This window comes from Hevea brasiliensis, chromosome 1 (assembly GCF_030052815.1).
Source record: "Hevea brasiliensis isolate MT/VB/25A 57/8 chromosome 1, ASM3005281v1, whole genome shotgun sequence".
Classification (NCBI taxonomy): domain Eukaryota; kingdom Viridiplantae; phylum Streptophyta; class Magnoliopsida; order Malpighiales; family Euphorbiaceae; genus Hevea; species Hevea brasiliensis.
Genome location: NC_079493.1, coordinates 25,961,978 through 25,974,622, shown reverse-complemented (window position 1 = coordinate 25,974,622; position 12,645 = coordinate 25,961,978). Strand labels below are relative to the sequence as shown.

The window sequence follows — 12,645 nt, the reverse complement described above, 5'->3', positions numbered from 1 at the left end:
CTTAATGGAAAAGTTGTGGTTTAATTAGGCCAAAAACCACAACTTTGGAAAATATTTCCATTGAGCATGGCTAGCTGATCTGGTTGATGTATAAAAATTTCCATTTTGGAAAATATTTGCCAAGCATTTATCTCAAACTTCCATTTTGACAGGCAGTTGGAAACATCCATAGGCGCTGCAAAAAGACAACTCAAAAGAGTAAAAAAAAAAAAAAAAAAGAAGGCAGAAGGAGAAGAAGAAGAAGAAGAAAACAATATAACTTCATGCTTTTAAAAAGACAAAACTTAAGATTATATGTTGGTTCATGTCAAAAAGAATCAACAGCAACATTTTCAACATGGGCTTGGGAGTTATTTTGCACCAGCAACACAATTTGGATATATTAGAATTATGACTCAAAATTCTAATGGGATTTGGAGAGAGATCTTTTCCTGATTTAAAGAGATATCTTTTATTCCTCAATAGGATAGAGGAATATTTCTATTATGAGTAAAACTCTTATTTTAGTGTTATTCCTAAATTGGGACTCATAATCAGATTAGGATTAAGAAAATTAACATTATAAATAGAAGAATAATGAAAAATGTTATTTGGCTTTTGCCCATTGAAGATAGTGGCTTTCAGCTCATGGAGTGAGGCTGTCGCCCATTGTAGAAAGGGCTTTGCTAATTGCTATGGATTTGGCTCTGCCCATTGATGAGGGGTTTTTGCCCATTGCAGTGAAGAGAGGTTTCGGCCTAAGGTAGAGAAAGGACATAGAATTCAAGAGGAAGAGATTCTTGTCTATTAGTGAGAGGGCTCTTGCCCATATAGTTGAAGGCACCCTTTATGATGTAGTATTGTAACAGTAAATATATTGGATTATGTCTAGAAGAGACTAAGAGGGACTAACTAATATATTTACTATGAGCAGTTTGATGTAGTATTGATTCTCTTGGGTGTAATTGGGTTGATGGGTAGTATAGCTATGACCTTGTAATGATGATCTATTATTGTTAATAGTGGAAGATGGCATGCCCGCGGATGTAGCCCTATATTGAGAGGGTGAACCACATAAATATTGATGTTTTGTGTATTTGCTTTATAGTTTACACGCTTCCGCGATACACAACAAATTGGTATCAGAGCATGGGGATGATCTTGGTGAGTTTGGTTGAAGGTAGAGCTGTTTCGACATGTAGAAAATCGCACATGCAATAATGGTGATAGTGGACAGTTGAATTTAAGGTGGAGCTCTTGATGCAAAATCAAGATGGTTGATGACGTGAAGATTTTTTTTTGAAAAATAAAGCAAGGTACATCCAAGTTGAAGATTGACGAGATTGATGATTTGAAGGGTTCAAGCTCAAGCATTGAGATTTGATTATTTGATGACACCCAAGAATTTGAGGTATGCAATGGTTGATGGATTTTGAGTCAAGGTGGAGATTGTTAGAATTATGACTTAAAATCCTAATGGGATTTGGAGAGAGATCTTTTCCTAATTTGAGTGGGAGAAATATTCCTTAATAGGATAGAGGAATATTTCCTATAATGAGTAGAACTCTTATTTTAGTGTTATTCCTAAATTAGGACTCCTAATCAGATAAGGATTGAGGAAATTAACACTATAAATAGGAGAATGATGGAAAAAGATTATTTGGCTTTTGCCCATTGAAGAGAGTGGCTTTCAGCTCATAGAGTGAGGCTGTCGCCCATTGTAGAGAGGACTTTACCAATTGCTATGGATTTGGCTCTGCCCATTGATGAGGGGCTTTTGCCCATTGCAGTGAAGAGAGGCTTCGGCCTAAGGTGGAGAAAGGACATAAAATTCAAGAGGAAGGATTCTTGTCCATTGGTGAGAGGGCTCTTGCCCATATAGTTGAAGGCACCCTTTGTGGTGTAGTATTGTAATAGTAAATATATTAGATTATGTCTAGAGGAGATTGAGAATGACTAACTAATATATTTACTATGAGCGGTTTGATGTAGTATTGATTCTCTTGGGTGTAATTGGATTTATGGGAGTATAGCTATGAGCTTGTAATGATAATCTATTATTATTGATAGTAGAAGATGGCATGTCTGTGAATGTAGCCCTATGTTGAGAGGGTGAACCACGTAAATATTGGTATTTTATGTGTTTGCTTTGTTTATTTATAGTTTACATGCTTCCGCAATACACAACATGATACAAAGAAATACTAATGAGTTTTCTAGATTTTACCCTTCTCTTCCTCAGTATAAATTATCCATTTCTCAATGAAATTTGCCATATAGAAACTGATGAGACAGATTCCATCTCGTGGCCTGGACCTTTCAACTTTTTGATCAAGTTAGTCCTAAACTTCACTTACAAATTTAAATTAATCCTATTTTAACAATTGTTGCAACAATTGTTGGTGTCACAGACTGGCTCCTTTCTGTGCAAAATAAATAAATAAAATAAATAAAAAAAATCACAACAATTGGTTACAGCAATAGGTCATTTTTGTATAATGATTTTCTTGTTGACAATGTAGAAGAAACTAATCAAGAAGACCAACAGCCGAGAGCAAAGAACATGAACCTGCGAGCATGAAATCGAAGGCTCCAAATCCTAGGCTGCTAAGAAATTGGAAGAGGAATCTATAAAAGGAAGAAAAAGACCACTACTAATGCAAAGCCCAAGGGCTCCAATTTTGTTTTTCAGTTTTTGATTTTGTTTAAGGTTTTGCTCTTCTACTTGAATCTTAATGTTTTGGTTTGGTGTTTTGTTCCTTTGTTTGAATATGACATTTTGATTTAGGGCATGTTTTGTAATAAGGAAAATCAGAAGGAAAATGGTAGGGGAGGGAAAAATCTTAAAATAAGTAAAAAAATAAAAAAAAATAAAAATTAAATTCCCTCATTTTGTAATAAAGAAAAAGAAAGAAAAGAATTGTAAAATTATGTGGAAAAGAGTAGAAAATAATTTTAATTTTTTTTATTTTTCTCTTTGTTCTTTTTTCCCTCTAATAATTATGTTATAATATAATTTTATTTATTCAAAATGCACATGTTAGTAAAAATGTAAAAAATTCACTCATCATTTTTCTTTTCGAAAATAGATAAATCACCTCTTTTATTTATAGAAAAATTTATAAGGAAAATAATAATTTCTATTTTCATATAAATTTTACTTTATAATTTCATCCACTTTATTTTCCTTGGCTTTTCTGTCCTACAAAACAAATCCTTAATGTTTTGAGCTTTTGAGGAAAAGTTGGAGAGGTTAATCTAAGTTTGCTATAATGGTGTTATTGTTCTTCTCCATTTTTTTTTAATTTTTATTTTAATGAAAAATAATAAATGGTTTTTGAACTTTAAAAAATTTGTCATATTGAAACTTTCCCAAAAGGTTGTGATTGCTTTTATAATTGTTAAGAATATATGTTTAATTAAAAATTTTGAGAATTGGAAAGAATCGATTTAGGAAATTCTTAATTGCACACAAGAGGGACTTGATTGTTTCATTACTTGTGCAAATTGAATATTTTCTCTCAAAGGATAATGCCAGATCAGCTTGCTTCCATTCATAAATTTATAGGCTATTTTAGATTCTGTTTGTTTTATGAAAAAATATTTTTTATATTTTCTAGTATTTAGAACGTTAAAAAGAATTGGCCAATAGAAAATATATTCTTGATTAAAGGAAAACTATGTCATTTTTCATTGTTTAAATTTTGATAATCTTTATTAAAATGTGAAAATACTTATAATATATGAAATAAACACATATCATTAATTTAACATTACAATTAAGTAATGAAAAATATTTTCATGAAAAATATTTTTGTAGAAAATGCTTTCCATGAAAAATATTTTTCATATACAAGTTATTTTCCGTGAAACAAACGGAGCCTTAAACTTTTTTCTCATTTAAGCTTTGTAATTGAGACTCAAATTGCAATCCAACTATGTAGTTCACGATTATAAGCATGTAATTATATAGTTGACTTATGAAATAAGTATGGCAGAGATCTCAGGGTTGTATGAATATGGGTTAAAACCCATGTATTTGAATCCATAAGTTAGATTTTTAATTTTTCTTCATTAGTAACATAGTCCTAATATTTATTTCTTAGTCTTTCATGCGTTTATAACATGCTTCTATGAGCTACAATAAATTTATACAAGTTTTAGAATTATATGGTTCAAGCTCTAGAATTTTAAATCTGATCAAGAGGCATACTTTAGGCCTTTATATCTTGGTTTATATTTCTGTGCAATATTGATACCATTAAAAGTAGAAAAAGAAAAAAAAAAAGTTCTTTCAAATAGTATATTGCATGTTCCATTTTGATTAAACATGTTTACATGTAAATAATGTATAATTTACGTAATATTATTTAAATAATATTATATTATTGCATTTAAAAATATTGTTTCATTGATTTAATTTTTCAAATGAAAGTATATTTCTTTGTTTTATTTTGCTTTTTATTTATAATATTTTTTTTATAATTATTCGAGATATTAATATAAGTTTATGCTAATAATGATTTATTTTGACATTTTATATATTCTTAATTCATTTTATACATGCCTCTTAATAATTTGTATAATATTGAACTTATATTTTCTATATTATAATTGGTTAATATTAATTCAAAACATAAAAATATTAACAATTTAAATAATAAAATTAAAAACTAAAAAATCCACGTACTTTTGCACGGGCATTTAACGAGTTAAGTTAAATGCCACATTTTTATAAGTCATTTTTTGCCACATGGCGATTTTTGAAGAATCCCTTTTATGTCACATGGCCCACTTTTGCAAACGGACTAGCTAAATGTCAGTACTTTTGCATGTGAATTTAGTAATTTTTAATTTTTAATATTTAAATATTTATTATACTTATATTTATAATTAATATTAATAAATTATAATACAATAAATAAATTTTAATATTATATAAATTTTTAAAAAACATATCCCTAAAATGCATTAAGAATATATAAAATGTTAAAAGAAATATTTATTATTATATACTTACATTAATATCTCAAATAATTAAAAAATATATAAATAAAAAGTGAAATAAAACATAAAAAAATATACTTCCATTGAAATTTTACATATAATATTATCAATTAATACATTGTATTATTTTCTAATTTGTATGTTTAAAACAATTAAAAATATTTTTTGAGTGCAATAATATGAAATTATTTAAAATAATTTTATGTAAATTATACATTAATTATATATAAATAGGTTTAATGTAGGAGATATTTAAGTGGATAATGTTATAATAATTATGCAAAATTCTCTCCAAAAGTGAAGGCATGTTTGAAATGGTAACTATGATATAAAGTTCATATTTATTTGAAATCAATTACAATAATTTATTATTTTTTATAAAAAAAAGATATTTCATTAATTAAAAATAAAATATAAAAAGTTAAGTATAAATTACATAAAATATTTTTACATAAATGAATTTATAAAAAAATAATATAATTTTTTTTTTAATAATGCATGTCCTAAAGGCCTTAAATTTTTAAAAATTAAAATTTTAAAGAAAATAATAATTTAAATAATAAAAATTAAGATAATAATATCAATAATAATGATATATTTGAATATTCACACTAAATACCTGCGCTATGCACAAATTCAATAGAAATCAACTTTTTTAATATATCTAATATAATTTTATTATTTCAAAAATTACTTAATATTTTTTTATAATTTGATCATTAATATTTATAGAATGTAACTATGATACTTTCACTTGAATATTTTTTTTTTTAACATTTATGTATCCGATTTAGATTTTCAATAAAATTGCTTCCCTATCAAATTTGTAATATATTTTCTATAAAAAGAACAAATTAGTCGATATATATAATTTAAATATATCATCATTTATAAAAATAAACAAATAAATAAATAATCCTAAAATATTTAAATTTAATTAAATAAATATATCTATATATTTGTAAATTTTAGCAATAATTACAGTGTTAAGTTAAATTATTTTTATTTTAAATGATAACAACAATTATGATAATTAAATGATAATGAATATTATGACAAAAAAGTTAAGTTTTGAGAATTGAGATAATAATTTTTAAAAGAAACAATAAAACTAACACAACAAATTAAAAGAAAATTTGAGAGTACTTAGTTGAAAAAAAGAATGCTTAGTGAAAAAACAATGCTCGGTAAGATAAAAAAATTCAATATCAAATTTAATTTCATCAATAAATAATTTTAATTAAAAATATTACTTATTACACTTGGCCATTAAAATTAGCAGTTTTGAAAACATATGCTGTTGAATGCTGTAAGTCTTCCATTGGCATATGTTCATTAAATGGCCCTGACATTCGGTTGGCTAATTTTCTTTAAATTAATGGCATTAATTACTATTTATTATTATTATTATTATTAATGATAATATATAGTAAATAATATTTTTATATAAATAAATTTATTAAAAAAATAATATAAAAAATTTTAAATAATGCATTTAATTATAAATGTTTTAATTTTTAAAAAATTAAATTTAAAAAAAAAATAATTTAAATCATTAAAAATTAAGATAACGATGTCAATAATAATAATTAAAATAAATAAATAATTAACATAAAAGAGGGTTGTATACTCATTTTTTTTTTATGGATGATAACAAGTAATAAATTTTTTAAGGAAAATTCTTATGACCATTTGTTTTGCTGTGCATTCTTTATAGAATGAGATTTGGGCTGTATCTTTAATTAGTTGGCAATGATATCCATTTTCCTTGGACCCAGCCCAAGCATAGGAAGGTCCATATATTTTTCAATCCCGTTTGAAATTGCTTACTGATGATTTTATGGGGTGCGGCTCAAACCCAAACAAGCCTCATAACTGAGGGTCAACTTAATATTTCAACTCATTGTTTGGGTTTTACACAGTGAATAAGAATTTAATTCGAAAATTAAATTAATAAAATTTTCTTTTAAATTAATTTTAACTTAAAAAGAATTGCAATTCATAAATTAATGAAGAACTTTTTGTAGAATAGCACGATTAAAACCTGAACTCACGTTTTAAAATGACTCAAATTTTAATAAGTTATCACGAAAATCATGCTCATACAAATTATAAAAAATATAAAATTTAATGTGACTCGGCGTAAGTTTAATCTATCAAATAAATTCATTCTAAAAGATAAAATAATTATAACCACTAATTATTTTTTCCACCCCTTACATGTCACTCAATTAAAACTCATGAAATTCAATAAATTTCTCCACTTCATGAAATCTTCATAATATAATGGCTAATCAACTACTTATATATATAGATCGCTAAAATTTAATTTTTTTGGGACTTTATATTAAATTTCATAGTTTAAATTCTGCTTAACTTCTTATTTTATTTCTTTTTAAATTAAATTTTGTACTTTCTAATTTCAATTGGACTGAACTCTAACATAAATGAATGTGCAAGAAAAGTTGAAGATTCTGCTAAATACAATAGGATATTTGGCAATTGAAATTAAATTATCAAAATAAAAAGTTGTGGATAAAATTAAAAATGCACCAACACGTTTTGATGTCTTGCATGATACTATTGTTTTCTATTGATCAATGAAGGTATAAGTGTTCTGAGGTATGTATTCACCAATGGAATCGGTGGCATAGTCTATACAATTGAATGCAAGGTCTCCCTTCATTTACTATATAGCTAATCATTGATTTGCACATTGAATTTTTATTTAACTAAGATTAAGTGAATTTCAATTAATTAAATTATTTATTTTGTTAAAAAAAATTAATTATTATATTAATTTATAGAGTAATATGTATTGATTTAATAGTAATAAGAAATTAATGAACATCAGATTTAGAAATTAAGAAGAAAAAATAAAAGAAGGTGAGTGGAAACACCATATTCGCTGTCTAGGAAGGAACACATGGCTCTAGTCTATGGAAAGAAATCATTTTGTTGTCAAAGTAAATGCAAAACAGTACAAATCAAAGTAAATGCAAAACAGTACAAGCCATGTGAAGGAAATTATTAGGTGGAGATAAAAGCAAAAAAACAAGAAATCATTATTATTTCATTGAAAGTACTTTTTGAATGGTCTTTATCTAATCTTTTGCTCTTTATGGTCGGCATTAATTAATCTATTGTATTTACGTGGATGTGCTCGTAATTAAGTTTTCATTTTTATTTTATTCAACTAATTATAATTCTTCTTTATCAAATTACCGACTTAATTTTATTAAATTCTTTTCACCCTATTTGAAAATTCTCAAGATTGAAATATTAATGCATAACAGTACAAAGTCGTGTGAATGAAATTATAATTTGGAACTGGTGATGAAATATCACGTATCTTAGTGCAAGACAACAGGTCCAAGTCACCAATATGACTTTCTGAATTAACGGCATAGACATGATATTGTAGACTACCAAGGCAGGGGACTGGGTAAGAACCTCCCGTTGAAGAGCAATTGAATAAGGTGTATTCGTAGGTATAATCCCCCTTAAAATGGAAGGGAGAAACAGATAGATTGAAGTTCAAAAGCCTTCTTGGAAGGCAAACTTCCGAAAATAGGTTAATTATATGATTTTTCCACCTTAATTTCCTAACCCCATCCTAAGTGATTTCCCAACAATTTCTCTTAAATTTCCTAATTCCATTCTAAGACGTATACGGCAATGGTTGATGACTTCTTGCAAGTGATGTGAGAGACACCAAGCTTGAAATGTCAAAGTGGACCAGTTTGCAAGTGATGACTGATCACTGATGCAGAGCCACCTTCAGCTCAAAGCTGTTGCACCCAACTTTACTCCCATCCCATGGGTCCCCAAATTAAATTTGATTTTAATGGGTTGGAATTTTAATCAATGTCCAACTTCATAAGAAATTTAAATTTAATGACGATTAAACTTTTATTTTTCTCAATTTTTTTTACAGGAATTTCACCCAATTTTTAGTAAATAATAAGAAAATATATATATTTCAACATTTTTTTCCCAATATAAAATTACAATGGCTCTTCACCACCACCAGTACAAATGTTACGGAAAATAGCTAGAAGAATTGTTTATGCAGAATAAACTTCTCTCTGCTGTCCTCCCATGACTACAGAAACGCTCATCTTTCTTTTCCTGCTTTTCTCCCAAACTTGCAATGGAAGGGATACAAGTCTCTGTGCCCCTTCTTCATGTGGCAATATCCACAACATTAGTTACCCTTTCCGATTACAAACTGATCCAAACAATTGCGGAGACCATAGATTTGAGCTTTCTTGTGAAAATAATTTCACGGTGTTAAATCTATTCCGAGGAAGATACTATGTTCATTCCATTAATTACGATAACTTCACAATCCGACTGGCGGATGCCGGCGTCCATCAAGATGATTGCTCCTCCTTTCCTCGTTTTCCTTTACCAATTGATTATTATTATTATGATTATGGGATTGTTCCATATTCCAATTATAAATACCAATGGACAAAGTCAGAAGAAGACAAATGGGCTAAGTTGGGAGAACCTCCCATGTTATCGCAGATGATTATTTTCATCAAGTGCCCAAATCCAGTGTACTCTCCCCTTTACGTGGACACCGCTCCTTGCGTTTTACGTGGATTCAATTCGACTGTATCTGCTTTGAAGAGGCACTACTCTTATGTAAATATAGGAGACATGAAGTTATCTGATTTGAAGGAGTTGTGCAGAGTGGAGATAATGAGTTTGTTTCCTGTTACGACAAAGAAGAATATGTCCTGGTTTGAAATTCACAGGGAACTTGCATTTGGGTTTCAGCTTTCCTGGCACAACATCTTCAAATGTGAAAAGTGTGATGATAATAGGTGCTATCTGGACAGCAGAAACAGTGTTCGATGCATGCAGCCGCCGGGTAAGTAATGCTTTCAACCATTTTTCGTTCGATTCATAAATCACACAATAGGAAGAAATGGCTGACTTTCCAGTTTATTATTATTATTATTATTATTATTATTATTATTATTATGAGATAAATACATAATGTATATAATACAGGCAAAATATATATTATTGATAGTTAAGATCTGCATGAAGGATCTAATCTATGCGATGTATGTTTATTTTATTTTTGTTTTGTTCTTTTTCATATGACCTAATCACAAAAATAAGCTAAATATTTTTTTTTTGTATTTTTGTAATCTAATTCAAACAATTAAATCTTCGCATAATTAGTCAGATTTTCAAATTTTATAAAGATTTGAATTTTTTTTTTAACTTAGGCCTTTTGCTATTAGATTAGAAGTTATTAATTAATTTAATATTAGTTATTAGCAAAATAAAATTTCTTTTATAAAAAATAAAATTATGATCAAAGCTCCATATTTTTTAAAATAAAAACTCCATATATTGATTGGACTCAAATTGCATTTTAATCTTGTAATTTCACAGTTTTCAAAACGATGCATTACTACTGAACCCAAAATATCAAATATATATGTCAAAATATATTTATTTTGCTCTTTATTAAGTTTTTCAACATTTTTTTTTTGTGCATAGATAAATTCAAGAAATTAAAACTAAATTCTTCCACAATTTGTTTCTGCCAATGACATCCTACAATATATATATATATACTGGTGAATATATTTTTTAATACTGACTTTTTTTTTCTTAGGTGAAGCAGTTGGAATCATCTACATGATAGGAGGTAGGATCACTCTTTATTTATATAATATATGTGATCATATTTAATTAATTATTACTTCCTTTAACATTAATAACATCAGCAATTCCTTGTTCATTAATTTCGCAGGGTATTTGGCAGGCATCTCTATTTATGGCGGTAAGAATTCGTTTCATTTAATGAATTTAGGGACATAAAGTCTAATTATATGTAGAGACAACATAAAAACACGACACATTAACTTAGACTTTATTGGCTCTGTCTTTAAATATGTACCAAACCTATGATATTGCAGGATTTTGAAATTCATTTCAGAATTTTTGAATTTAATTCAAAATACTGCAATTTCATTGATTTAGTCTACTGAATTTGGTTTAACCAAGGAATAAAATTTGTGCGATCACAAGTAACATCAAAAAACTAATGATAATTTTATACCCCTCTTGAATCAAAATTTCATCCAGGAATGCTTCTTGCTGCAAGATGCTTATGTGGGACTCCATGTGTGATGGCATTTATCATTTATAAATGGCGAAGGAGACATTTATCAGGATACAATACCATTGAAGAATTCCTTCAGAGTCACAATAACCTCATGCCAATAAGATATTCTTATTCAGACATTAAAAAGATAACAGGAGGTTTCAAGGAAAAGTTGGGAGAAGGAGGCTTTGGTTCTGTGTATAAAGGAAAGCTTCGTAGTGGTCAATTTGCTGCAGTAAAGATATTAAATAAACCCAAAGATGATGGACAAGATTTTATCAATGAAGTCGCCACAATTGGGAAGATTCACCATGTTAATGTGGTACAATTGATTGGTTTTTGTGCTGAGAGATCAAAGCAAGCTCTTATATATGAATTCATGTCTAAAGGATCTCTTAATAATTATATTGATTGTCATAAAGGATCCGTTTCCTTAAGTTGGGAAAAACTATATAAGATATCACTTGGAGTTGCTCATGGCATTGAATATCTACATCTAGGTTGTGACATGCAAATCCTTCATTTTGACATCAAGCCTCACAATATTCTTCTTGATGAAAATTTCACTCCAAAGATCTCTGATTTTGGCCTTGCTAAATTTTATCCAACTAAGGGAAGCATTGCATCTCTTACAGCTAAAAGGGGAACATTAGGATATATGGCACCAGAGATATTCTACAAAAACATTGGACGTGTCTCACATAAGGCAGATGTGTATAGTTTTGGACAGTTGGTGTTAGAAGTTGCAGATAGAGGGAAGAAAGTAAATGGATTTGCTGAAAGTTTAAGTGAAGTTTATAGTCCATTTCGGGTTTATGACCAACTTTCTAGTGGAAATTTACCAATAGAAGAGACAGCGGAAGAGGAAAATATAAAAGCTCGGAAAATGATTATAACAGGATTATGGTGCGTACAGTTTCAGCCTTCTGATCGTCCAGCAATGAACAAAGTTGTAGAGATGCTTGAAGGAGATATTGAAAGCCTACAAATGCCTCCTAGGCCTGTTCTATTTCCTGCAGATTCAGTGACTACAGAATCGAATAGCCTGGCTGAAAATCCAAGTCAAGGGACCTTCGAAAATATTCTGCTCAGTGTGACGGGGGAAGGCTAACATACCACTCATTAAAAGAGCAGTCTTCCATTTCAAATGATGGAACAATAATCTTCTTCCTCTTGTATCCTTTAAAATTGCTCTAAACACTAGAGTTAATTGATGAATTGATGATAGTTTGTAATAATTCTATGTTTAAATTGCAAGTGATCGCTACTTATATTTGCATCATATTTTAGGTTCTTCTAAACTTTATGATGTTTAGAGCATTTGCAGATGTTTCACCATTTATTGGTTTTGTTGTCCTTATTTGAGTATATGAACAACAGAGTTTGACAAGGAAAAACCTTATTTGAGTTAAGCATCTTTAGAATATGTTTCAATAATAGTAATAAAACAATATGTTTACACCACAATTTAATTTTAATATTTTTGGATCCTAATTAATTAATGGGTCTAAAATATTAAATTA

The 12,645-nt window shown here is 28.2% G+C and overlaps 1 protein-coding gene across 2 annotated transcripts; it reads left to right on the top strand.

The window, feature by feature from the left end:
- The first annotated feature begins 8,444 nt into the window (after nt 1–8,444).
- Nucleotides 8,445–12,404, top strand: LOC110669023 (LEAF RUST 10 DISEASE-RESISTANCE LOCUS RECEPTOR-LIKE PROTEIN KINASE-like 2.4). 2 transcript variants are annotated; one of them, XM_058145095.1, is made up of 4 exons: nt 8,445–9,868; nt 10,640–10,663; nt 10,769–10,798; nt 11,104–12,404. In XM_058145095.1, exons 1-4 carry the CDS (start codon nt 9,088–9,090, stop codon nt 12,231–12,233), a joined length of 1,965 nt encoding a protein of 654 aa, XP_058001078.1. In that variant the 5' UTR covers nt 8,445–9,087; the 3' UTR covers nt 12,234–12,404. The 2 variants fall into 2 exon arrangements, with proteins under 2 accessions (XP_058001078.1, XP_058001077.1); XM_058145094.1 differs by having other exon boundaries at nt 10,631–10,663.
- The last annotated feature ends 241 nt before the right edge of the window (nt 12,405–12,645 follow it).

What these genes read in the sequence shown, in the direction of transcription:
- LOC110669023 (XM_058145094.1), top strand. Translation starts at nt 9,088, where the DNA reads ATGACTACAGAAACGCTCATCTTTCTTTTCCTGCTTTTCTCCCAAACT. An exon ending in TCGATGCATGCAGCCGCCGG is followed by an intron (nt 9,869 to 10,630) that starts GTAAGTAATGCT and finishes TTTTTTTCTTAG; the next exon opens with GTGAAGCAGTTGGAATCATC. An exon ending in AGGCATCTCTATTTATGGCG is followed by an intron (nt 10,799 to 11,103) that starts GTAAGAATTCGT and finishes AATTTCATCCAG; the next exon opens with GAATGCTTCTTGCTGCAAGA.